At 54.7% G+C, this 22,088-nt stretch overlaps 9 protein-coding genes across 9 annotated transcripts; 6 read left to right on the plus strand and 3 right to left on the minus strand.

The window, feature by feature from the left end:
• Positions 1 to 1,271: 1,271 nt before the first annotated feature.
• Positions 1,272 to 2,333, plus strand: TRIREDRAFT_40758 (S-methylmethionine-dependent Homocysteine/selenocysteine methylase-like protein; the record flags this gene model as incomplete). Its single annotated transcript, XM_006967124.1, has 1 exon — positions 1,272 to 2,333. A coding segment is annotated over one exon (1,062 nt), but the record flags the coding sequence as incomplete, so codon positions are not given.
• A 174-nt stretch (positions 2,334 to 2,507) lies between these two features.
• Positions 2,508 to 4,001, minus strand: TRIREDRAFT_80034 (uncharacterized protein; the record flags this gene model as incomplete). Its single annotated transcript, XM_006967282.1, has 4 exons — positions 3,474 to 4,001; positions 3,225 to 3,342; positions 2,693 to 3,038; positions 2,508 to 2,638 (listed from the first exon to the last, which is right to left on the minus strand). Exons 1-4 carry the CDS (start codon positions 3,938 to 3,940, stop codon positions 2,508 to 2,510), a joined length of 1,062 nt encoding a protein of 353 aa, XP_006967344.1. The 5' UTR covers positions 3,941 to 4,001.
• Positions 4,002 to 4,596: 595 nt separating this feature from the next.
• On the plus strand, positions 4,597 to 5,555 carry TRIREDRAFT_65496 (uncharacterized protein; the record flags this gene model as incomplete). The annotated part of the gene is made up of 4 exons (XM_006967195.1): positions 4,597 to 4,782; positions 4,879 to 5,037; positions 5,100 to 5,470; positions 5,519 to 5,555. The coding sequence occupies 4 exons, from the start codon at positions 4,597 to 4,599 to the stop codon at positions 5,553 to 5,555; spliced, it is 753 nt and encodes a 250-aa protein (XP_006967257.1).
• Positions 5,556 to 7,134: 1,579 nt separating this feature from the next.
• Positions 7,135 to 8,221, plus strand: TRIREDRAFT_109619 (uncharacterized protein; the record flags this gene model as incomplete). Its single annotated transcript, XM_006967196.1, has 4 exons — positions 7,135 to 7,156; positions 7,640 to 7,669; positions 7,776 to 8,035; positions 8,114 to 8,221. 4 exons carry the CDS (start codon positions 7,135 to 7,137, stop codon positions 8,219 to 8,221), a joined length of 420 nt encoding a protein of 139 aa, XP_006967258.1.
• Positions 8,222 to 8,659: 438 nt separating this feature from the next.
• On the plus strand, positions 8,660 to 9,836 carry TRIREDRAFT_50268 (uncharacterized protein; the record flags this gene model as incomplete). Its single annotated transcript, XM_006967197.1, has 2 exons — positions 8,660 to 8,944; positions 9,028 to 9,836. Coding segments are annotated over exons 1-2 (963 nt in total), but the record flags the coding sequence as incomplete, so codon positions are not given.
• Positions 9,837 to 10,538: 702 nt separating this feature from the next.
• On the minus strand, positions 10,539 to 12,448 carry TRIREDRAFT_122948 (uncharacterized protein; the record flags this gene model as incomplete). The annotated part of the gene is made up of 3 exons (XM_006967283.1): positions 10,539 to 10,887; positions 10,999 to 12,310; positions 12,401 to 12,448. 3 exons carry the CDS (start codon positions 12,444 to 12,446, stop codon positions 10,539 to 10,541), a joined length of 1,707 nt encoding a protein of 568 aa, XP_006967345.1.
• Positions 12,449 to 14,621: 2,173 nt separating this feature from the next.
• On the minus strand, positions 14,622 to 14,981 carry TRIREDRAFT_65625 (uncharacterized protein; the record flags this gene model as incomplete). Its single annotated transcript, XM_006967284.1, has 3 exons — positions 14,622 to 14,748; positions 14,804 to 14,894; positions 14,954 to 14,981. Coding segments are annotated over 3 exons (246 nt in total), but the record flags the coding sequence as incomplete, so codon positions are not given.
• Positions 14,982 to 16,376: 1,395 nt separating this feature from the next.
• Positions 16,377 to 18,688, plus strand: TRIREDRAFT_80042 (uncharacterized protein; the record flags this gene model as incomplete). Its single annotated transcript, XM_006967198.1, has 2 exons — positions 16,377 to 17,471; positions 17,543 to 18,688. The coding sequence occupies 2 exons, from the start codon at positions 16,377 to 16,379 to the stop codon at positions 18,686 to 18,688; spliced, it is 2,241 nt and encodes a 746-aa protein (XP_006967260.1).
• A 1,292-nt stretch (positions 18,689 to 19,980) lies between these two features.
• TRIREDRAFT_4901 (uncharacterized protein) lies at positions 19,981 to 20,485 on the plus strand (the record flags this gene model as incomplete). Its single annotated transcript, XM_006967092.1, has 2 exons — positions 19,981 to 20,247; positions 20,405 to 20,485. 2 exons carry the CDS (start codon positions 19,981 to 19,983, stop codon positions 20,483 to 20,485), a joined length of 348 nt encoding a protein of 115 aa, XP_006967154.1.
• Between the last annotated feature and the right edge of the window lie 1,603 nt (positions 20,486 to 22,088).

Here is a 22,088-nt window from a genome sequence, read left to right on the forward strand (position 1 = left end):
AGCAATGGTCTGTCTCGCCGGTCGGAATTTCCGTGTTTTGTCGTGGCAGGCCGAGCTAATTCACTGGCGAGTGTCGAGCCTGGTCCTGATAGGCACAACAGCCCTGTTCTGCGTTCTCGAGACCGACATGATTGTTCAGCTTAACGGCAGCGAGATCATGATGTGGCAGAGGGGTCTGAAGAGGCAAGATGGTTGAGTGTTGTGGTGAGGCCACAGCGGTGGGAGACGTAGCCGGGCTATCGTCATCACCGACAACATCAGGATGATTCAAGAGGCGAGCAAGGCGCCGGTCTCGCAATCCATGCCCGAACAGAATCAAGTCACTCAAGCGGCAGGAAGAGTCCCTGGACCCGGCAACAGATGCCCTTGATCTAGGAAATGCTGGGCCAGCTTCCCCGTCGCCTTTGTCCAAGCGCTGGCAAGGCTATACATACTACATAACACATTGGATCCCTTGTCGAGCCTGTGGCCGGCCTGCGATCGATGCACTCGGCAGGGGGGGACCATGAAAGACGGTCAACTGGACTGCAACTTGTCGCCGCACGTGGGGTAATAAAGACGACATGGATCGCCGAGCCTGCATGTGATTCATGCGAACATGCCGAGATTCGGAATTCGTCAAGAAAGGGATTTTTCAAAGTGCCGGACTGATTCTCGAGTCAAGACTGCCGTTGTTATGCAGGCCCTTGTCGGGGACTCTGCACGACTCGATGTAAGGTATCCTAGATTGATAAGGGTGAAGCTCCTTGCACGGCCCAAGTGGCTAGGTCATCATTAGCTCTTTTCGGCGATGATTGAGGACAGTATGCAAGGCAAGGGGAGATGTAGATGCCGCTCGACAGCGGAGAAGCTTCGTCTTGAGCGCGATGAGATGCGTCCAGTGATTGATATTCAAGGTGTGTGTGTTGAAGCCGAGTTGAAGCTGTCAAACTCGGGTTGCAAGTTGGAAGTTGCATCAATGAGCCGCCCCTGTATTCAACAGCTATCGCATTAAGCGCTGAACGTCGGTGAGTCCCCTGTAGAGCCCTCTAGCGCCAACAGCTGACCGCCCATGCATTGATTTATCCATGCCGGCACTCAAACCCCACAGAGTCCCTCGACATGAACTCACCTCACTCACTCAACTCGACCGCCTTGACAGCATCATCACCCTCACCTCGACTTACTCAACCACCATTACCCATCTCAGCCCCCCCTCCTCAACATCCAACATGCACGATCCTCATCCTGATCCACCATCCCCCCCTCGCACCACCACCACCACCACCACCATCCGCATCCTCGACGGCGGCCTCGGCACAACCCTCGAGCAAAACCACTCCGTCTCCTTCTCCCCGTCCTCCTCCCCCCTCTGGTCCTCCCACCTCCTGGTCAGCGATCCCGAAACCCTGCTCCTCTGCCAGAAGTCGTTTGCCGAGATCCCCGTCGACGTGCTCCTCACGGCAACGTACCAAGTCTCCATCGACGGCTTCGCACGCACCAAGACGGCGCAGCACCCAGCCGGCATAGCAGACGTCTCCCACATCCCGCCCCTGCTCGAGAAAGCAATCCAGATTGCCCATGAAGCAGCAGCAGCAGCAGCAGCAGCAACAACAACAAATGGACCACCACCACCACATCCCTGCGCCGTGGCACTAAGCCTCGGCCCCTACGGCGCATGCATGATCCCCAGCCAGGAATACAGCGGGGCCTACGACGCCCAGCACGACTCCCAGGAGGCCCTCTACCTCTGGCACCGCCAGCGGATGGAGCTGTTCGCGCGGGTGCCGGACATCAGGCATAGCATCACCTACATGGCCCTCGAGACAATTCCCCGCCTCGACGAGATCGTCGCCCTCCGCCGCGCCGTAGCCGCCGTCCCGGCGCTCTCCTCCGGCATCCCCTTTTGGATGTCCTGTCTCTTCCCCAACGAAGAAGACGAGACTACGCCTGACGGAAGCTCCCCTGAGGCCATCATCAGAGCAATGCTCGATCCTGCTCTCGCGGAAACAGCAGCAGTCCCCTGGGCCGTAGGCATCAATTGCACCAAGGTTTGGAAACTAGATTCCTTGCTCCGGCGGTATGAAGCTGCGATCCGTGATCTGCTACACGAGGGCACCATTAAGAAGTGGCCTGCTCTGGTGCTGTATCCAGACGGAACAAATGGGGAAGTGTACAACACAACCACCCAGCAGTGGGAGATTCCTCAGGGGAGTGAGCAACAGCACGATAGAGTCCCGTGGGAGGCACAGCTCAAGCAGGTCGTGCGGGCTACGGAAGCGAGGGGGGACTGGCCCGAGATCATCGTAGGGGGTTGCTGCAGGGCACTCCCAAGCGATATCAAGAGACTTCGCGCGATTCTCTAACGAAATGATGATGCCAGCAGAAGTCCCAGCACAAAACCCAAAAAGAACATGACCCAAACGCAAACACACACACACACACATACACACATAAGAAATGATGATCGGTTGCCTAATAACCATCTATCTAAAATCCCCGTACTTGTCCAGCAAAAACCCCCCCTTTTAAAAGCCCAAGCTCGAAATATCCGCACTCAGCGGCTTCCCAGACATCATCTCCGCCATGACCTTGCCCGTCCCCAAGCTCAAGCTGATCCCCCAAGGCCCATGTCCCGCCGCAATGAAGACGCCTCCTCCTCCTCCTCCCAATCCCGATCCCGAACCCCCTTCGGCAGCAGCACCACCACCACCATCGCCGCGAGCAGTAGTAAAGTCCTCTCCCAGCTTGTCCTCGGGCAACCTCGCAATGTACGGCGTGCCCCTCTTCGTAATCGGCCTAAAGCACAGTCCCTCGCGCACAATCTCCAGATCCTCCTCCTGCTGCCCTCCCTCGGGCGTGGCAATCAGCCGCCGCGCAATATCCTTGAGCTTCTGCACGGACTCGTCAAACGTGACGGCCTTTACGCGCGGCTTGGGCAGCGGGATCGAGGCATGGTTCACGCCCGCGACGTAAATCACGCCGTCCGGCCGAGAGTACACCTCGGGCGAGAGCCCGTCCATGGTCGTGTACACGGAGTGGCACGTCGTCGTCATCACCTTTTGGGGGGGCGCCTTGACAACCAGGGAGTGCCCGCCCAGGCTCTCGATGGGAATGTCAATGTAGTACCGGTTCTTGAACAGGTCGTGGAAGACGTGCGGCGTCCAGCAGCCCGCCGACAGCAGCACGCGCGACGCCGGGATGATCACCGTCTCGTCTGAGCCATCGGGGTGGCTGACGGCCACGCCCGACAGCTTTCCAGCTTCATCCGTCTCTAGGCGCGTTGCCACGGCGGGGTTGTGAATCTGCACGCCTGCCGCCTTGACCTTTTCCAGGAGAAACTTGCAGAATCTCAGGGGGTCCCTATGATAAAAACCAACAAAGAGTAATGTCAGTAGCTGGGTCTGATGTCAAAAAAAAAAAAAAAAAAAAAAAAAAAAGGTAGGATGTCATGAGATCGTAAGAAAACGCAAGCCAAAAGCCAAGCCACTTACACAATCGCCGTGCCGCTCCCATCATCAATCACCCTCACCGAATCCCCCTCCGTCCTCCTCAACCACGCCGGCACCTCGCCATCCTCGAGCTCCCTCCGCACGTCCACGAGGCCCGCCCTGCTCGTCCCCTCCAGCAGCCAGTCCTCCCCCCTCTTTTTGTCTTCCCCCATCACCAAGCCATCAGGGTCGTAGCTCAGCGTCACGCTCTTCGCGTAGCCCCAGTTGTCCCTCCCGTTCTCCTGCTCGGCCAGCCTCCTGTGCTCCTCGAAGCTCAGCGCCGCCAGCGCCGCCAGCTCCGGCCGGAACCAGTCCTTGGCCAGGAACCCGCCCGCGAAGCCCGACGCCGACGCGAACAGCTCGTTGGCCGAGTCCACGAGATGGATCGTGTTGCCCGGCTGGTGCTGCAGCAGGTAGTAGGCCGTCGACAGGCCGATGACGCCGCTGCCGAGGATGACTGTGTCGGCCATGGTTTTTTTTTTTTTGTTTATCGTCTTTCAGGTCCACACTGTGTGTTGGCTTTGCTGTCTGTCCTTGGTTGGTTTTTCGCAAATGTTGGAGAGATCCCTGGTGTTACTCTCCCCAACAACAACAACAGACAAGCTTTCGGCTCCCGGGTCTAAGGTCGTAGTGGGCGGTAATAAGTAAATAGTAGTAGTAGATAATAGTAGGTAGGATTCCCGTTATGTAGGTCAGATCAAAGAATGAGCCGCAGAAGGGGAGACGCCGGTCCAGTCCAAGTCCCAAAAACACACACACCCCCCGGGAACCAACCATCTTATATCGCCTCTAAACCTCTCTCTCTCTCTCTCTCTCCCACGGGCCTCCAGGACGCTGTCCGGCTCACCGTACCGGAGCCATGCCTTGCCTCTCCTCAATTAGCCTCCCCTCCTCCTCCCCTCCCCTCCTCTCCCCCTCCCCACATCCTCCAGCCCGGGCGCCGGACCTTGTCTTCGGCTCAAGGAAGGAAAAAAAAGCGAACAAGCCCCAACCCCCATCCTTGTCCTTCGCCAAAATAGCCCAGTCCGCCTCTCCTCACCCGTCCGTTTTCCTACCCTCGGCTTGGATTGAGTAAAAGAAACGCTCCTCCTCTATTCCGAACTAGACGCTCATACCGCCTCACCCCATGGCTTCCAAGGTCTTCATCGTCACCGGCGCCAGCAAGGGCCTTGGCGCAGCCATTGTCGAGCAGCTACTAGCGCAATCACACAAAGTTGTCGTCACGGCCAGGTCTGAGGAACAGCTGCAGAAATTCAAGGTCGCACATCCCGGCCAGGTGGAATATCTCGCGGCCGACATCACAAGCTCAGGGGTGAGTGCTTATTATTTTTTAAGGCTGATTTTTGTTTCATCTAAAGTAGGTGTGTCTTGCGAAAAAGAGTATCTAACAATAGTAATATGCGGCTAGATTGCCGAAAAGCTCGTCGACCTCGCCGTCGCCTCATTTGGAAGACTCGACGGCGTTGTCATCAACCATGGAATCCTGGAGCCGGCCAAGCTCGCGTCCGAGTCAATGGACGACATCAGGCGCGTCTACGAGATAAACTTCTTCAGCTATGTGGCCATGGTAAGACGGGAGAGTCCTGGCGTCTTCCCATAGGACGGCTGCTGACATTGACGTCTACCTAGGCCAAGGCTAGTCTGGATGAGGTCAAGAAGACCAAGGGCTGCATCCTCTGGGTTTCGTCAGGAGCAGCTCTCAAGCCTTACGTTGCCTGGAGCACCTATGGCTCCTCCAAGGCAGCCGTCAACTCCATGGCTTCTCATCTCGCCGTCGAAGAGCCCGACATCACCAGCATCACCATTGGGCCCGGGCGGGTAGACACAGACATGCAGGCAACCCTGCGTCTCAAGGGCAAGGACACCATGGACGAGAAGCAGTACCAGAGCTTTGTCGATGCCTTTCAGCAGGGCGCCCTGCTCAAGCCGGAGCAGCCAGGAGGCGTCATGGCCAAGTTTGTGGCCAACCCTCTGCATGAGCTGAGCGGACAATATCTTGTGTAGGTGCGCCGTCCCGAATCACGAGGCCAATCGCTAACCTTGCCTAGCTGGAACTCACCTGAGCTGGCGGCGTATCAAGCTTGATTTCTTCTTCCTATAGCTTCGTTGCGTTAGCCAAGGTTCAACGCAATCAAATGGAACAACAAGAATAGAAATGGGAAAACATTGCAGTCAGTCGAAAGATGAAAAGGCTCTTAATGATCTCCACATGAAGATTCAGTATTAGCATGGAATTTAAGTTTCTTCATCACGCAATGTAGAACAAAGTAGACCAAAAGAAATCAAAGCAATCAGTCGCTGTCGCCTACCTTGTGATTCAGTGCCGGCAGATTGCCATTGTGCCAACCTCCACTGAGAGCTTTTATCATCCGTTAGTCTCTGGTGTACTTGCTGGCGACGTAGCTTCAGAAACCAGGGTCGAGTGTGGCATTGTTCAGGAGAGTGTGTCCGCAGTATGTATCTCGGAATTTGATAATACTTTACTTGGTACATCACGTTGTGCCGCGAACTGTCGAGAGGAGCGGGTCGGTCTTACATTGTCGAGACTGCAAAGTATTTGCTGCTGCTAGAGGCACTGCCTGAGGAACGCACTGTTAGCTATAGGGCACAACGGACGGTTTGCGCGTGATAGAATAGCAAGGCAAAGCTCCCGTGGTGAATCAGCAAGGTGTCTATTGGCTTAGACTGTGTCTCTCAGCATGGGAGGCTTGTCGGACCTCCTCAGACTGGGGCGACAACATATCTCATCATGAAAGCCACTGGGAGCTGCCGCGTGTCGTCTCGAGGGTGCTTACCTGTGTGCTAGCAAGCAGTGATTGGAAGCACGCATCGTGCTGATGGTGAGAAGGCAAGCTCTGAGCTCAATTAGAGCTGGTGCAGGGCTGGGCTACTCTCTGCCTCTCCCACTGCAAGGAGAAGCAGGAGAAGAAAGTGGTTGGAAGAAGGAAGAGAAGTTTTCGTCGAGCCGAAACTGGGAGCTTAATAAACACTTTTTTTTTTTTTTTTTGTCCCTCTTCCCTCTACCACAGCTTATCCGCGCTAAGACCCAAAACTGATCCACTTGTACTCCATACTTGGGCGACGTGCTGCTGCGGCACGTGAACTGCCCCTCTGCAAGCCAGTCAGCAGTGCTTGCGCTCCACTGCCATCCAATTTGCTGAGGTGCTGCTGACTCTAGGCCACCGGCACGCACCACCAGCGTCAGAGCATCCGCCGCGCGCGTCAAAGTACCCGGTACCTGCTGCAGCAACGCACACGACCCTGGCCGTGCACACACACGCAGATTGACACTCAGAAGCTCCAGCAGCGCTCAAGTATAACAAGCAGCAGCCGCCCCACCGGCAATCCGTCTGGCTGGGAAACATTCAGCATCCGTCCATCAACTCCGACCCTGAGCGCCTTTGGAATCGCCAGCTGTCGCAGCCTCGACTCACCAAGAAACAAACAAAAAAGCACCGGAACTCCCGCCCTGGCCCTGTATATACTATCTCCTTCGTCCTCTCCCTACTTGACACATTCTTCCTTCTCCTGCCGCCCTCTTTTTCCGGCTTGCGCAGCTCTCTTCTTCGCCCTCCGCCGTCGCCGCATCGACTCTCAATTTCCAGTTTCCAGGCAGTCGCGCGTCTAAGCCACAGCGTCGTTCTGTGTCGCAACTCTTGCCAACATGTCGGACCATGAGTTTGGCGGTACGTATTGACTTTTTTTTTTTTTTTTTTTCATTGCACCTTTGCTATCTACTCCTTTCTGCATTTCATTGAAAAGGAAACAGGTCAGGTCAAGTGTCGCTGCTTCTTCTATCGTCGCCGTGTCTAGAGACCAATTAGACCAATTCTCCGGTATCGTCGTTGGTATCCATGAAGTCATGGCATTTCCACACAAACTTCGGCTCTGCGCCTTGCCATCACCAACAACAATGACAACCCTGCATATTAATACTTGCAGCGCATTCTATCATTCTTTTGCGCTGTGCGTTCCTTTGATGTCGTTGCTCAACTGCACGGTCGTTTGAGTTCCTCGACAAGCCAGCTTCGCACTGCAGAGCTCAAGAATGGAGGGGTCACACAAGTCTCGTATGAAGATGACTGGGACGGGGCTCAAGCAACAGCATCTCATGCTGCGTCGACATGTTTGACACTAAGAGATTTTTTTGCTAATCTGGTCTCTTATAGGAAGCAACGATGACCTATCGCTGCCCAAAGGTATGCATTCTTCACTGTCCTGGATGCGGCATGACGCCTTCGATTCTACCCCTGGCGGCAATGTGACACACGATCTGTCTGGACCGTGAAGCTCACTGTTCTACAGCTACCGTTCAGAAGATTGTCAGCGAAATATTGCCACCGCAGACAGGCGTCTCTTTCGCCAAGGAGGCTCGTGACCTGCTCATAGAATGCTGTGTCGAGTTCATCACCCTCATCTCGTCCGAGGCCAACGAGATCTCCGAGAAGGAAGCGAAAAAGACCATTGCCTGCGACCACATCACCAAGGCGCTAGAACGCCTGGGCTTTTCCGACTACGTGCCCGCCGTGCTGGAGGCGGCGGCCGAACACAAGGAAACGCAAAAGGTTCGCGCACGTCTCTCCCAGCCATCATTTCTCTTTCCCGTCTTTGCAGCTTGAGGCAGCGCTAACATGGTCAAACAGGGGCGAGAGAAAAAGGCAGACAAGTTTGCCAACAGCGGGCTGTCTATGGAGGAGCTCGCTCGGCTGCAGGAAGAGCAATTCGCCGCGGCCAGACAGCGCCACACATGATGGAATTTGCTTTTTTCTTTTTTCTTTTCGGTGATATTGGGGGGGAAGAGGGCGTCACACGGTGGGCATTACTAGGCGTTTTTATACACGGTTGGTGAGGGTTGGTAAGGTAGACAGGTCAGACTTTTTGATTTGGGCCTTCATTCCCCGGAGTTGGCTTCTCAAGTTATATTTCTTTCTCGCTCGGTACTCGGGAGACGTCTTGCGTGAATCACTCGCCGCCATCTGACAGGTTTCTCCCGAGGTTGAACATCCGACGATGATCGGTCGCTCATTCATTTCATCTTATCGATAAGCCTTCGCGGCGTCTCAATGATGTAACGCTAAGGTCGCCTCTTTCACATGTTGCGTCTCCACCAATTGGATGCTTCGCGCTCAGCCCATCTCCAAATTCTCAAGCCATACCTCGTCAACTGCAGAAACTCGATTCAAGCATCAACAGATCCTCCGAGTGACGCCCAAAACAGGCCCCGGAAACAATCTACAACGAATCCGCCAAAATAGGTCGAAAGCACCGAAACCGCAACAAGCCCTCAGGACCTCGCGTCCCCCGCTGGCTTGCTCGCAAAATGGGCCAAGAAGAATCGACTCCGTCCGCGGCCTATGGCCCTCCCGCCACGCTCCCGGAACGAAGCCTCGAGGCTGTCGCCGAGCACATCAAGAGCGGCAAAGCCCGGCGCATTGTGGTCATGACGGGCGCCGGCATCTCGACCGCAGCAGGCAGTAAGTCTGGTCCCAAAAAAGCTCAGGTTTATTGTCGATCGCTCTCTCAATGCAGGCCAAACTAATCAACCACAAACGAAAAGTCCCCGACTTTCGCTCGCCAAAGACGGGTCTGTACAGCAACCTGGCGCGCCTCAATCTCCCCTACGCAGAGGCCGTGTTCGACATTGCCTACTTCCGCAAGCGCCCCGAGCCCTTCTACGTTCTCGCGCAGGAGCTCTACCCCGGCAAATTCCACCCGACCATCTCCCACGCCTTCATTGCGCTTCTGGCGGAAAAGGGCCTCCTCCAGATGCTCTTCACGCAGAACATTGACTGCCTCGAGCGAGCGGCCGGCGTCCCCGCGGACAAGATTGTCGAGGCCCATGGCAGCTTCGCGACGCAGCGCTGCATCGAGTGCAAGGTCGAGTTCCCCGACGAGCACATGAAGGCGCATGTGCTCCGCGGCGACGTCCCCCGCTGCGGAGAGTGCAAGGGCCTGGTGAAGCCGGACATTACCTTCTTCGGCGAGGCCCTCCCCAGGGCGTTCTCGGAGAAGTCGCACCACACCGTCATGGCGGACCTCGTGCTCATCATCGGGACGAGCTTGACGGTGTATCCGTTTGCGAGCCTTCCGGAGATGGCGCGCAAAGAGACGCCGCGCGTGCTGTTCAACATGGAAAAGGTTGGCTCGCTGGGGTCGCGGAGCGATGATGTGTTGGAGTTGGGGGCCTGCGATGACGGTGTGCGGAAGTTGGCTGAGCTGTTGGGCTGGGCGGACGAGCTGCATAATTATTGGCGGAATCTCGTTGGAGACGAGGAGGCTGATAGGCAGCTGCGCAGCCAGATGGCTCGTGACGAGGAGATTGAGGATGAGCTGCAGAAGTTGACTGGGGATATCGAGACGATTCTCCAGCTCGAGGAGGAAGAGGAAGAGGAGGAGGAGGGAGAGGAGTTGCAGAAAGAAGAGGAACAGCAAGTGAAAGAGAAGCCAGCAGAAGGCGCGAGCACGCCAAGTTATGCTCCGCCGTCTGAGGAGGATAAAGATGAAAAGGCAGATGTCAAGACAGAGGACATTCCGTCAGAGAAACAAGACGAGACAGCGCAGACCAAAGAGGCTGCCAAGACAGCAGAGGATGCCCTTGAAAAGACAGAAGAAACAGAAGACAAGGCTGTACAGAGCACAGAAAAGCCGGGTGCAAAAGCAGAAGACAAGCCCGATTCCAGTTCATCACCACCAGCAGACGGCAAAGACAGCGCAGAGTCAAAAAAGGAGGAGGAAGACAAGTCTCAGCAGACATGACAGCAAACAAACGACTTCCTGTATCTCATTGTTCTACATTTTTTTACATTTCATGTCATATACACGGCAGTCGGTCACTTGCAGCGCGCAGATTTCATATACTTGGCAAAAAAAAATCAGCTTGGGTTCAACGTTTACTTCACACATGATGTACTCTATACCTCTCTCTCAGATTCTTCAACGTACCTAGAGTCCAAGTTCATTTACATCAGTTTTATTATCCAATCTACTCTTATAAGAAGAACAACATGCCCATACATCACACACACAACCATCCTCCAGACCTTCAACCCCCTTTTTCCCCCTCCCCCCCTAAAGCCCACTATCAATCTGCTCCGGAATATTCGTATTCGTCCACCTTCCCCACTGCCTACACGTCTCCGCAACGACATTCGGAATCCTCAACTTCCTCACCTCCCTCGGCGCCGTCAGAAACTGCGTGAAAAGCCCCGCGGACGCATGCCACGCGATGTGGCAGTGGAACGGCCACACCCCGGGGTTGCTGGCCGCGTCAAACTGCATCACCACGTGCCCGCCCGCGCGCACCATGAAGGTGTCGCGCCGCTGCGGGTTGGACGGCCGGATGATGGTCTTGCCGTCCCATTCGCCGGGGCCCTCGTGGAGGATGTACATGTTGAAGCCGTGGAGGTGCATAGGGTGGCTTCATTTTGTTTGTAATAAAATACTTTGTTAGTTCATATGTACAAAGGGGGGGGGGGGGGGGGGGGGGGGGGGGGGAGGTTGATGGAGAGGAGAGAGTGTGTTATCTTACGGAGCTCCTGAGTGGTTGATGAGGTTCACCCGGACGCTCTTTGCATCGCCGGTATTCTTCACGCTCCACTGCGGATCAAACGTGTGGTTGCCAAGATTGCTGAGCAACAGCGTCGGGCTGTTAAAGTTGCCCCTGAACGAAACCCCGTCCATCCTCCAAAGACGGTGGCCCGTCTCGTTCTGGTATTGGTCCATCTCCATGTCGATGGTGAGGTCGGGCTTCGGAAGAGGCAGCTTCATGACCGGCTCCGTCAACGACAAGTCATCGTTTACGCAGATTCCCGAGTCAGGCACGTCCCACGGCGTGGACCGGGGCTCAGCGTTTGTATCGGCATTGTCGTAGTAGATTGCTGCAAGGGCATTGGGCTGCCTGGTGAATGCGCATGAGCTAATGTTGCTGCGCATCCAGTAGGCGTCGAGGTCGCCGTCGGCTTTGACAAGGACGTCGCTGCGCTGGCCGATGCCGAGCGTAACGACCTTGGTCTCGTAGGGCTCAACGTCGACAAAGTCGTTGGCAATGACAGTCATCTTGTGGCCGTCGATGGAGAAGCGCTGAAGGCCGGCTGCCCCGGCGTTGATGAGCCGGAGGAGGTGCGTCTTGCCGCGCCGGAACCTGAACTTGGAGATTCCAGCGTTGTTGGTGCACGGCGTGCCATCCGTGACTTGCGAGCAGTCAAAGAACATCTTGCCGTTGATCAGATTGTTGTCTGACGGGAAAAAGGCCTCTCCGGGCACGGTGCTCATCGTCTTCTCCACCAGATCAAAGTACGTGTCATGATACCAGTCAGACAGCATCACAGGACCGACATCGACATCATAGTTACGTGACTTTGGCCCATGGACCACCAGAGGGCCTACGAGGCCGCCCGCATACTGCGAGGAGTAATGCGAGTGATACCACGTACTCCCGTACAGCGACGCCACGAACTGATACGTGAAGCTCTTCCCCGGCGCCACGGGACACTGCGTCACCGCGGGCGCGCCGTCCTCCCAGGGCGTTCCCTGCTGGAGGAATCCGTGCCAGTGCAGCGCCGTGCCTTCTTCCGGGCCCGTGATGTTGTTATGCAGAGTCACTTGGATGGTGTCACCCCAGTTGGCCTCGATCAAGGGGCCGGGAAAGGCGCCATTGATCAGGAGGACGTTGCGCTGGTAGCCATCGGGGGCAATGACGCCGCGGCTAATGGTGAAGTCGTAGGACCGTAAGACGCCCGTGTTCGGACTCGTGTTATAGTAGTTGGTGTGAATGCCGTAGTGGCTCCACGGAAAACCATTGGGGGTCGGGTTATTGTTGAGGAAATCAGGGAGGAATGGAGCTGTCAGGGCTCCAAGAACAGACAGGCTATGGGAATGTCAGGAACGGCTTCTTCCGACTCAAGGGGGGTAAAGTGAGTCGCAGAACCTACCCGTTGGTTTGTTTCTGAGAAAGTCTGCAACTGGCCACAGAGACATCTCTTTTCGACCGTTGACGGCTATAATAAGCCCCCATGATGGCCGTTTCTGTGTTGTCTGAGAATCACGTCCAACACAACAGCTCATGTCAGACATATCCACAAAATCACATTCCATCTCCCCCCCTATATATAGGCAGCATGTATCCGCACATACCCCATGGAAGTCAGTTCCAAGAAATCGGCCATCGAGAATGAATCTTCCCATTTTACGCCTTCGGCGTCGAGTAACCCCATCATGCAAAATGTCGTCGTCAGTCCAGCGCCCGGGAACGGCCAACACAATAGCACACCCCCCTGGCCACGCTTGGCGGAAAGCAGAAATCCCAGCCTCGATTGCGAACAGCTATTGGTCGACGACATTCAGCCCCAGCCGCCTCGGAGGGATTTCTTGCAGCACACGATATTTGAGGCTTTCTCGTATAGAACGGAAAAGGTGCCTGATCAATATTATCGGATGCAAGCCACGCTGGACAGACGCATGATACATATGCAGGACACGGGCTGGGCCACATGGCGTGGAATAATCAATGTATGCCAAGTATCGGTCATCGATTGGTAGATCGCCGATGCTCGATCCCGATTCACATGAGACACTGCTGGTTCCAGGAAGAGCTCGAGGTAGGTCGACAAGGAGGTATACGTAGATGATACCGGGTATCGGCGCCGAAGAGTGAAGCGCAATGCCTGTTGCCGAGATTCCGGAAAGAGGTTGCTCATGCAGTAGTGGCTGCTACCAAAGCAAGCAGTCAAGAAGGGGTTCTACATGGTAGTACTGTTCTTGACTCGGTATGGCATGTCTCAACCGCCACTTGGCAGCTTTGGAAGCTTTGACGCAGCAAAGGGGCATTGTGCCTCGGCCCTATACCGATAGTCAGCAGACTATGAAGATGAAAAGGCGTCTGGTAAAGTAACACATAACACGAGGGAGGGCAACCTTGACAAAGAGCTGGACAGCCAATGCATGAACGTCTTGGCTCAAGGCTCCAAGACAGAAGGCATCATGCTGCGTGGGAGTCTTGTAGAATAGTGCCTTTGAACAAAGCCACCGAACCAAACTTAGCATAGGAGCTATCATGACCGAGCTTGACGAGCTTTCAGCTCGGACAGGCCAGAACCTTGTAGTGGCCACATCCATCTCAGAGAGATATTGGTAACACGGAGGAAATACGAAAGCATCTCGTAATGCCACAATGCCCCCAGCATCATGCGAGCAGCCAGGGTGATGGATCCAAGTCAGGGAATTTCTTAAATGAATCGTTACACGACTGTTCATTCTTTCCGAAGTTGGACGAGGCTGGAAGGCAGCATCTAGTAACCCTTATGCCTTAGCTCTTTCAGCAGAACAAAGGAGGAGATGGCACCGGATTGACTTATCAAGGCCAACTGCTTGCAATTTGTTTCCCATATGATTCGGTCAGGCAACGCTCCATTTGGGGCACCGTAGTCAAGACGGCGAAAGTGAGTTATATGGCTGCTGTCATGTGGAGAAATGTGGTTGCAGTTCCTGAGGCTTGCAGAATGAGGGTAGTAGCTTGGCCAGTTGTTGAGAGCCCATTCGATAATAGCAATGCGGCCCCCAGAGGTAATCCTTTCTGTGTTTTCGTCGTACAAAGGCGGCTGAAAACGTGATCCTACATCATATCGACTAGATTACCAGTGAGGCGCCGTCGTTCCTCAAGTTAAATTAACGATAGACAACACGAGCTGTGTATTGTTCAGGAATAATCACATCGACGAGTAGCAGATCATCAGGACTCGTTCGCTGCAAGACTGGTAAAGACTTATAGCTTGAGCTGTCGGCTGAACTAGGCCCTGGAAGAGAGTTGAGTTTAGATACTGTGAGCTAATGAGAGCACAAGCGAGTCATAACAGACTGATATAGAGAAGCAAATGGTAATAGCTTGTTCGTAGCCATGAAAATCGAGCAGTTGGTGCTCTTGCATACCTGCTAAGAACAACCATACAGTAATTACACTGCTGCGCACGGTTTCGAGTGCAGACCTCCAGTCACATAGATAGATAAATACAAGACATGAATCGCATCGGTGTTCGATCGTAGATGTCGGTTGGTTTGTTCTTATTGTACAAGGCAGTCAATTCGGGCCACCGGAACGTGCATACTGCGAGTTGGGATTGGCACTCGGTGTAGTTCGTCATTCGTCATTGTGTGTCTTTATTCGTCTCGCTTCCAAGCAGGATTCGCTCTCAGTACTATCGGTCGTCGCTGCGCTCGCATGTACAGCTCGTGTAGCTTGGGGTCGGCATCTGATCGGATGACGCTGCCGACGCCCATGAAGAACCTGGGGTCACTCTGTCAGCACCATGCCGATGGAACTGGGCGGCTGCTGAACAAACCCAAAGGTTGCGCCAGAGGCGCCCATGTACTGGCCAAGGGTCCTCATGATGCCCTGCTGCCCAGCACCATATCGGAAGATGTTGACAGTGCCTATCAAGGTGTCAGCTAATCAGCCCATGGCCGAACGGTGAATCCGCCCACTGCCGTACCAAAGATAAATCCCATAATCACACCGACAGCTGAAGAGACGTCAGTTTACGCCCAGCCCGAAACACAGCTGCTAAAGAAGCCCTTACATCCGCCCATCATGGCGCCCATCTTGACTGTCGACTTGGTGTTAGCGAAATTGCAGCCCCTCGCAATGAGTCGAAGCCGTACGTTTGTCAAACGTGGACGGGGCCTGCTGGCCACCGTGGTGAATCGGCGCAACGGGAGGCATCGTGAATAGCCGGATCCAAGGCAATGCGCAGAAGCGTTGGGAGGTTGAATTTGCCTTTGCCTTTCTTTGCCTTTCTCGAGCTCCGAGAGTGTAAGTGCCTTGGACCGGCTCCAAGCCTTGCTCCAGCGGACGAAGCCGCTCGCGATGTGATTGGCTGCGGCCTAGCTCCGACGGCAGCGGCAAAAGATTGATGCGGCGCATTCTCACCATCATCAGCGCCCCCCACAGTGCGCGTGCAGCGGCTGCCCGCAAGCGAGGTACTGTCATGATGCATCACGTGAAGCCAGGTCATGAGCCGATTCAGGGCCCCATACGGCCCATATGGGCAGACGGGGCTCTCTGGGATGGGCGAGAGAGATTGCATGGGAGCGCCCGACCAGCATCTGCAAAAGCGCTCGCGAAGCATGTCAGAGCCCGTCTCGATGCCGCGTTGTGGCAGCCGGGCGCCCAGACACTGACAGACACCGAGAACCAGGCCAGACGGCGTGCACTGTATCGCCTGGCCCCCCCAGCGCTCGACGCCGCCTAGCCCAGCGCTTAGCGGGCTAGCAGCGACAGGACAAGATCCCCCAAGCAACACCTCGCAAGCAAGCAAGCCGCCTCCCAGCCCGAGCTTCACCAGGCTCGCCAGCGACCGTGTGGAATCGCCCAGGATTGCGAGCTTCCATCATTTCACGGTATGTTTCACATCTGAGTCCAGCGCCCTTGAGCCGGTCCGGGGCCCAGGGGGGGGGGGGCTTCGACCCCAGCCTCGCTTGGTCGTGCCATGCCATCCCCCAATTGGTGCTCGACAAAGGAGCCACATCACATCAACATCCTGCTGACGATTTTGTGTATGGCAGCACGCTGACCACGATCCAAGTCCCGAACAGCGTCTGCGTCTCTCATCCCGATCGCAAGCGATAGACCCGTTTGACATCGACGCCGCATCGAGAGCAATTTCGACTTGTTTGGCGTGTTTCGATTGCCGCACGCGTGGCCTTGTCTTTTTTCTTTTCCCTTTTCCTTGTTTCCTTCCCTCAGCGGGCGGTGGTGGTTGGCGACTCGCAAACGCCCTTGGGTGCACCCACGCGTTTAGACGGCATCAACCGACTGCCTGCTGTTAGCGACGGGAATTCTGCGCTTGACAGTGTTCCTTCCACAGCTCCTCTTCCCATCGAGCAGGGCACAGCATTCACCACGAAGCCTCACCCATGACTGCCGTCGCAAATCCTCCAACTTTCCCGCAAATTTCCCGGCCGCCATGGGCTACTATTAACGGCAACAACCAGATGAACTCAGAGGATGTCAGAGGCATGTTCATGAACCGCAAGAGTATTTCGCGAAGCAACTCGTCCTCGTCCATCGCCTCCAACGCCTCCAATACGACTGTTGCGACGAATGGCTCCCACTCCAATGCCACATCGCTGTCATCAGCTTCGGATCTGAGTCAGTGGTCGAATGGCAGCGCAAACAGAAAGAGGCCTCAACCGAAGAACCCTTGGCCAGCTGGTAAAGGAGACGCGCAGTCGGACTTTTCGAGGCCTCCCCAAGGACGACCCAACGGCATGGTGCCTCACGCCACCATGCAGCAAGGCGGACCGGGACAGCCTCAGATGGGACCCCAGGGCATGGTGCGACCCATGGGGCCCAACGAGCAGCAGTTCCCTCCCGGCCAGCCCATGCTCTACCTGCTGTCCTTGAACGGCACCTTTGAGCGCAAGACGATTGCCGTGCCCTTTGCGCCCGACTCCATACGCATCGGCCGACAGACGAACCAGAAGACGGTGCCGACTGCTACGAATGGCTTCTTCGATAGTAAAGTGCTGTCACGACAGCATGCGGAAATCTTCGCCGAGCGAAATGGAAAAATCTACATCCGAGACGTCAAGTCGTCCAACGGCACCTTTGTCAACGGCACCCGACTGTCCCAGGAGAATCGCGAGTCTGAGCCTCACGAACTCCAGACTGCCGACCATCTCGAGCTAGGCATTGATATCGTCAGCGAAGATCAGAAGACGGTGGTCCACCACAAGGTAGCCGCGAAAATCGAGCACGCGGGCTTCTTGAATACGACAAACAACGTTTTGGATATGAACTTTGGAGACCTCGATCCTGCCAACAACGCCATGATGATCCCGGCTGGAGTGCAGATGCGAGGCCGCGCTGGAAGCAACATGTCCATGGGCAACAATGGCCGCATGATGGTTAACGGCGGAACCATGAATGGCCATATGAACGGCATGGCGCAACAGCGTCCCTTTTTCTTGACACCCATTGCTACGGATCAGATCCTAAAGCGTCTTGCTGTAAGCCTACCCCCCAAGCCCCCATCTCTCTTTTGATGATCGACGTGGCATCCACTAACGCAGCCCATCAGAATGAAATGAGGAGCGCCAAGCTCCAGGCTCAAGATCTGAATCGCACGAGCCAGTTCATCAACACTCTCCTATCCAAAGACGACCTAAAGGACGTTGAGAAACTTGAAGCTTCGGAACCGCCGAAACCTCAGACCATGGTCAACGGCAATCTTTCCTTCCGGTCAGACCCAAAGGCGCGCTTCTCCGATCCTCCTGCACCACCGCCTCAACAGCCTCTTCCCGAAAAGCCAGATGTGCCCTCTCTCAAGCGAGGTTCCTCGGACAGACCCAAGTTAGACTCGGCGACCGCGTCTCCGATTCGTCAAGAAAATCTTAGCCAAATCATCCAGCTGACTGAAGCACTTAATAATGCGAAGCGAGATATTGATACCCAGACGGCGCGTATGCGAGAGTTGGAGTTGATGCTTCAGAAGGAGCGGGAAGCACGCGAGTTGGCAGAAGAGCTGGCACGGCGCCTTGAAGAATCGGCCAACAATGCCCAGGTTAATGGCGTGCAGTCGCACGAAAGGCACGATGAAGCTGAGGGAGCAGTACACGAGGAGGCCAATGACGCCGACGAGACGGAGACGGTGCTGCCAGAGGCGGAAGAGATGCCAGAGGCGGACAAGGTGGCGCAGGAGACCGCAGCAGCATTGCAATCTCGCATCGACACCATGGACGAGCAGATGCGGGAGCTGAGGATGCAGATGGAGCAGTGGAGGGCCCGGTGCGAGGCGGCCGAAGCGGAGCGCGACTCGTGCAGGAAGACCCTTGAGGAGATGGTCATTCAGCTGCGAGAGGAGGAGGCAAAGCGGGTCGCGGCCGAGGAACGACGACGATCTCGCTCAAGGGCACTCCGCGCCGAACGAGACGAGGCAGCAGAAAAGGCGACCACGGCTGCCTCCCCCACTCCTGAAGCCGCTCAACTGGCATCAAAGCAGGAAAAGTCTGCGACGATTCCCGACGAGGACTCGGCAGACGTCCCAACTCTCTCGAGGGCCAATACGGTCACGCCTCAAGCCTCACCGAGAGGAGGCCCTCTAGCCAGCCAGCACCTTCGCGCCGGCATTCCATACGCCTCGATGATCGGCGTGGTTCTGCTTGGCATGGGGCTAATGGCGTACATGAACGGATGGCAATCATCGCCGCCTCACGCCGCCGAATGATGAACATCGAGTCTATACAAGCGTTTTATTTGCATTTCCACTCTGCGATGCAGGTTTCCTTACTTTATTCCCCAATGCTTGACACTTGGGCAGCACGGCATAGCACACGACATCAACACTTCACCTTACCCGCATCCAACGATGACGACAGAATGGAGGCGATCATGAGCAGCAAAACAGCACACCCTAAAAGAATTGGTCTTTTGTCTTTACTTCTTTTTTCTTCCTTTTGTTTCATTTGTGGTATTATAGGGCTAAGCACTTTGCTTTTGTACCAACGACAACACTTTTCGATTTTTCCTTATTGTCTTTCTCCATACCTTCCTTCCAACGTGAAGATTTTCTTTTTCCTTTTTCTGTCAGACGGAGACTAGGCTGTTGTAAACGCATAGGATTTTGGAGATTTGATGTTGTTTTCGAGGAACTGCGATACGTTGAGAGACCTGATCGATGCGGAATGAGAGAAAGCGAGTTAGTCAACTTCTCAACAACGAGGCACACGATGCTTCCTTATTTACTTCTCTTCTTTACCAGATGTGGGTTGCATAGTATGCGGTCGAACGAGGGGGGTATAATAACACATCTTGACGTTTGCCTTGGTGTTGGCTTTGAGCCTTGTCTGAACGAACGATGCAGACCTACAATATGGATGCGTTATGAAGGGACGATTCAAATGATACGGCTGGGTTTATTTGTAAGTTTGTTGATTTCCAAAAGGAAGGCAATGTTGATTTGATGGTAGCTCCTAGCAGAACAGAGATGGATCACACTCCTTGTTACTGGCCTATCAAGTTTATTACCATTCCTCGTCTCTCGATGTATCATGACTTGAATGCTCATCTGAAGCTGAATTCACATCCAAATCTTTGGCTCTGCAAGTGTGTCTTGATAGTAGTACTACTATGCTTGAAGCTTGCTTGGGTAGCTGCATGTCGGCGAGCGGGAAGCGGCCCCACCAAAATCCGGAGCTCTGGGAAAAGCATCGGTCCGATCAGCCACAAGTCATGCGATGCTTCGAACCTTGGCTGTTGATCTGACGTTTCCATGCTCACGGTAATACAGCAGCGCATCGATCGAGGAACACGTACCAAGTGCTACCAGGAGCGTCACTTTGAGCCGCAGCCGTAACAAGAAGACGCCGGGCCAAGTTTTCACACAGACAGCAGTCGAAACAAGGAGTCGAGAGAAAGGCACCCGCGCAATCGAACCAAGCGACAGCTCCCGAGACTCCGTGCAAACGCAATCACAATCACAGTCAAAGTCACAACCGGCAAATCACAGTCGCAATCACGATGCCGACGTTCCAGAACAAGACATTCCGCTCGTCGGCCGACGCCAACAAGCTCGGCATGCGATACCGAGCCCTCATGAGCAAGCACCCGTTCCTCGCCTTTGGGCTGCCCTTCATGGCCGTCATCGTCGCCGGCTCCTTCGTCCTCACTCCTGCCACGGCGATCCGATACGAGAAGCACGACCGCAAGGTGCGCCAAATGACCAAGGAGGAGGAGCTGAACGTGAGGAGGGCGGCACGCAAGGTGGACATGAAGGAGGAGTACTATGTGAGTTGTTTGACTTCCATCACCTACCCTTTGACCTGTCATCTCTCTGCAAGGAGGCGTGGAATATGCAGGGGAGAAGATAGAGAGAGAAATCAATGGGCAATCGTGCTTTTGTGTGTGTGTGGGTGGCTTGGAGGCTAACGCAGAATGCTTGCAGAGACTTGCTGGAAGAGACCTGGACAATTGGGAGCAGAAGCGGGTTGAGAGGCTGCCCGGCGAGAGCGACGGGATTTTGTAAAGAGAAAAAAAGGCCGGGTATGGCTGAGACAGCTGCTGTTTTCGACTCGGATGGTTGGATTGCGCAATTGTGCCTTTACTCTTCCAGGGCGAGACACGGGATTGCGAGGGGATGGACATGCCGTGCAACGCCATTTGCTGACCGCTACACGAAAACAACGAAATTGCCATTACACACGGAGTTGCGGGACAAAGGAGGGAAAAAGGAAGGAAACAAACAAACAAAACAAACAAACCAAGGATTGAGGGAGTCTCGTCGATTGATTGGATACCGGGAAGCTGGGCTGCCGGAGTTCAGCTGAAGCCTTCTTTCTTGGCATCATATACAATCTCTACTCTATTCTTATACTACCGGCTGCCTCCGCCGTCAGCCCTATTCTTTTACGCCACAATCTCTCCGACCAGGATACCATGAAATCGGACAGACGAAAGGAAAGAAAATGTCGGTCTAAATCGATACGGATAGTGTTGCCAATTGCTCGCCAGGGACGAAGCTATTGTCGACAAGTCACCGACTATCATCACTAGCACATCATCTTCTCCCGGTTTCAGCGGACTACGGGTGGTTCCGGATTCGATAGCAAGTCGGATCAACTGCAAGGGGCAGATAGCTTTTCAGAATTGTTCCAGGCAAGGAGATACCTGTCACATGAACCGCAGTGTTGGGATCGTTCCCTCATGGGTGAACCCTGCCGGCGGCGTGGAAACGAAAACAATATCTTGTACGCCCGTCATCCCAGCTTCCGACAACCATCGGACTCTTGTCAAGTCAGGTCACAAAAGCTGGGGGGGGGGGGGGATCCAACACAGCACATCATCTATGAAGCACGCCACAACACGTCAGCCTAATGCATGCAGGGCGTCTCTGAGGCTGCAAGGGACGACTTCAAGATCCTGGACGATGCATCTTTGTTTTCCCATCACCGACCGACTTTGGCTGAGCTTTTTTCCAAAGGGGGGTGGGGTGTATGTACGAACAATTCTAGAACTCGTAACCAGAGTCCAGTGGCATGATTCCATAGCCAGGGGCATTTCGATAGTACTACTCGGGATCAAAAGAAGAGTTCGGCTGTCGTCTGTGTGTGACACGCTTTTCTTTTTTTAAATCACACAAGTGATACAATCCCGTGTTTCTTATAGGCCTTAGCGTGACATGTCAAGTGAGAGTCTTGTTATCGGAACAAGACCTGTCAATGCGAGTTGAATGGATCAAGGGGGACTTCTCACACACACATACACACAGATACATACACACCACACCACACCACTTCATTTGCATTTGCGGGCGCGGATTGTGACAAAGGTCGACTCCCCGGCTCCGTACTAAGCCCCGAACTGGATAGCATATCACCAGACACGCGTAGTGCGCATATATGAAGGAAGAGGGATGGGTATGTATGTATGTAAGGTACTACGCGGTGATGAAGAATCAAGGGGTCTTTGAGAGCGAGTTGGGTGACTTTTGCGAGTCTTTTTCCTTACAAACCATGGGATGGGATGCAGGGGAGACAGGCGTGCCGTGCCGTTCAGGGGGGGGATGCGTTTAGTGGGTGGTGGATGATGATGGTGTGCTTTTCTTTGAGGACTGACGGAGGTTGCGGGGG

Source organism: Trichoderma reesei (genome assembly GCF_000167675.1).
Source record: "Trichoderma reesei QM6a unplaced genomic scaffold TRIREscaffold_16, whole genome shotgun sequence".
NCBI lineage: Eukaryota > Fungi > Ascomycota > Sordariomycetes > Hypocreales > Hypocreaceae > Trichoderma > Trichoderma reesei.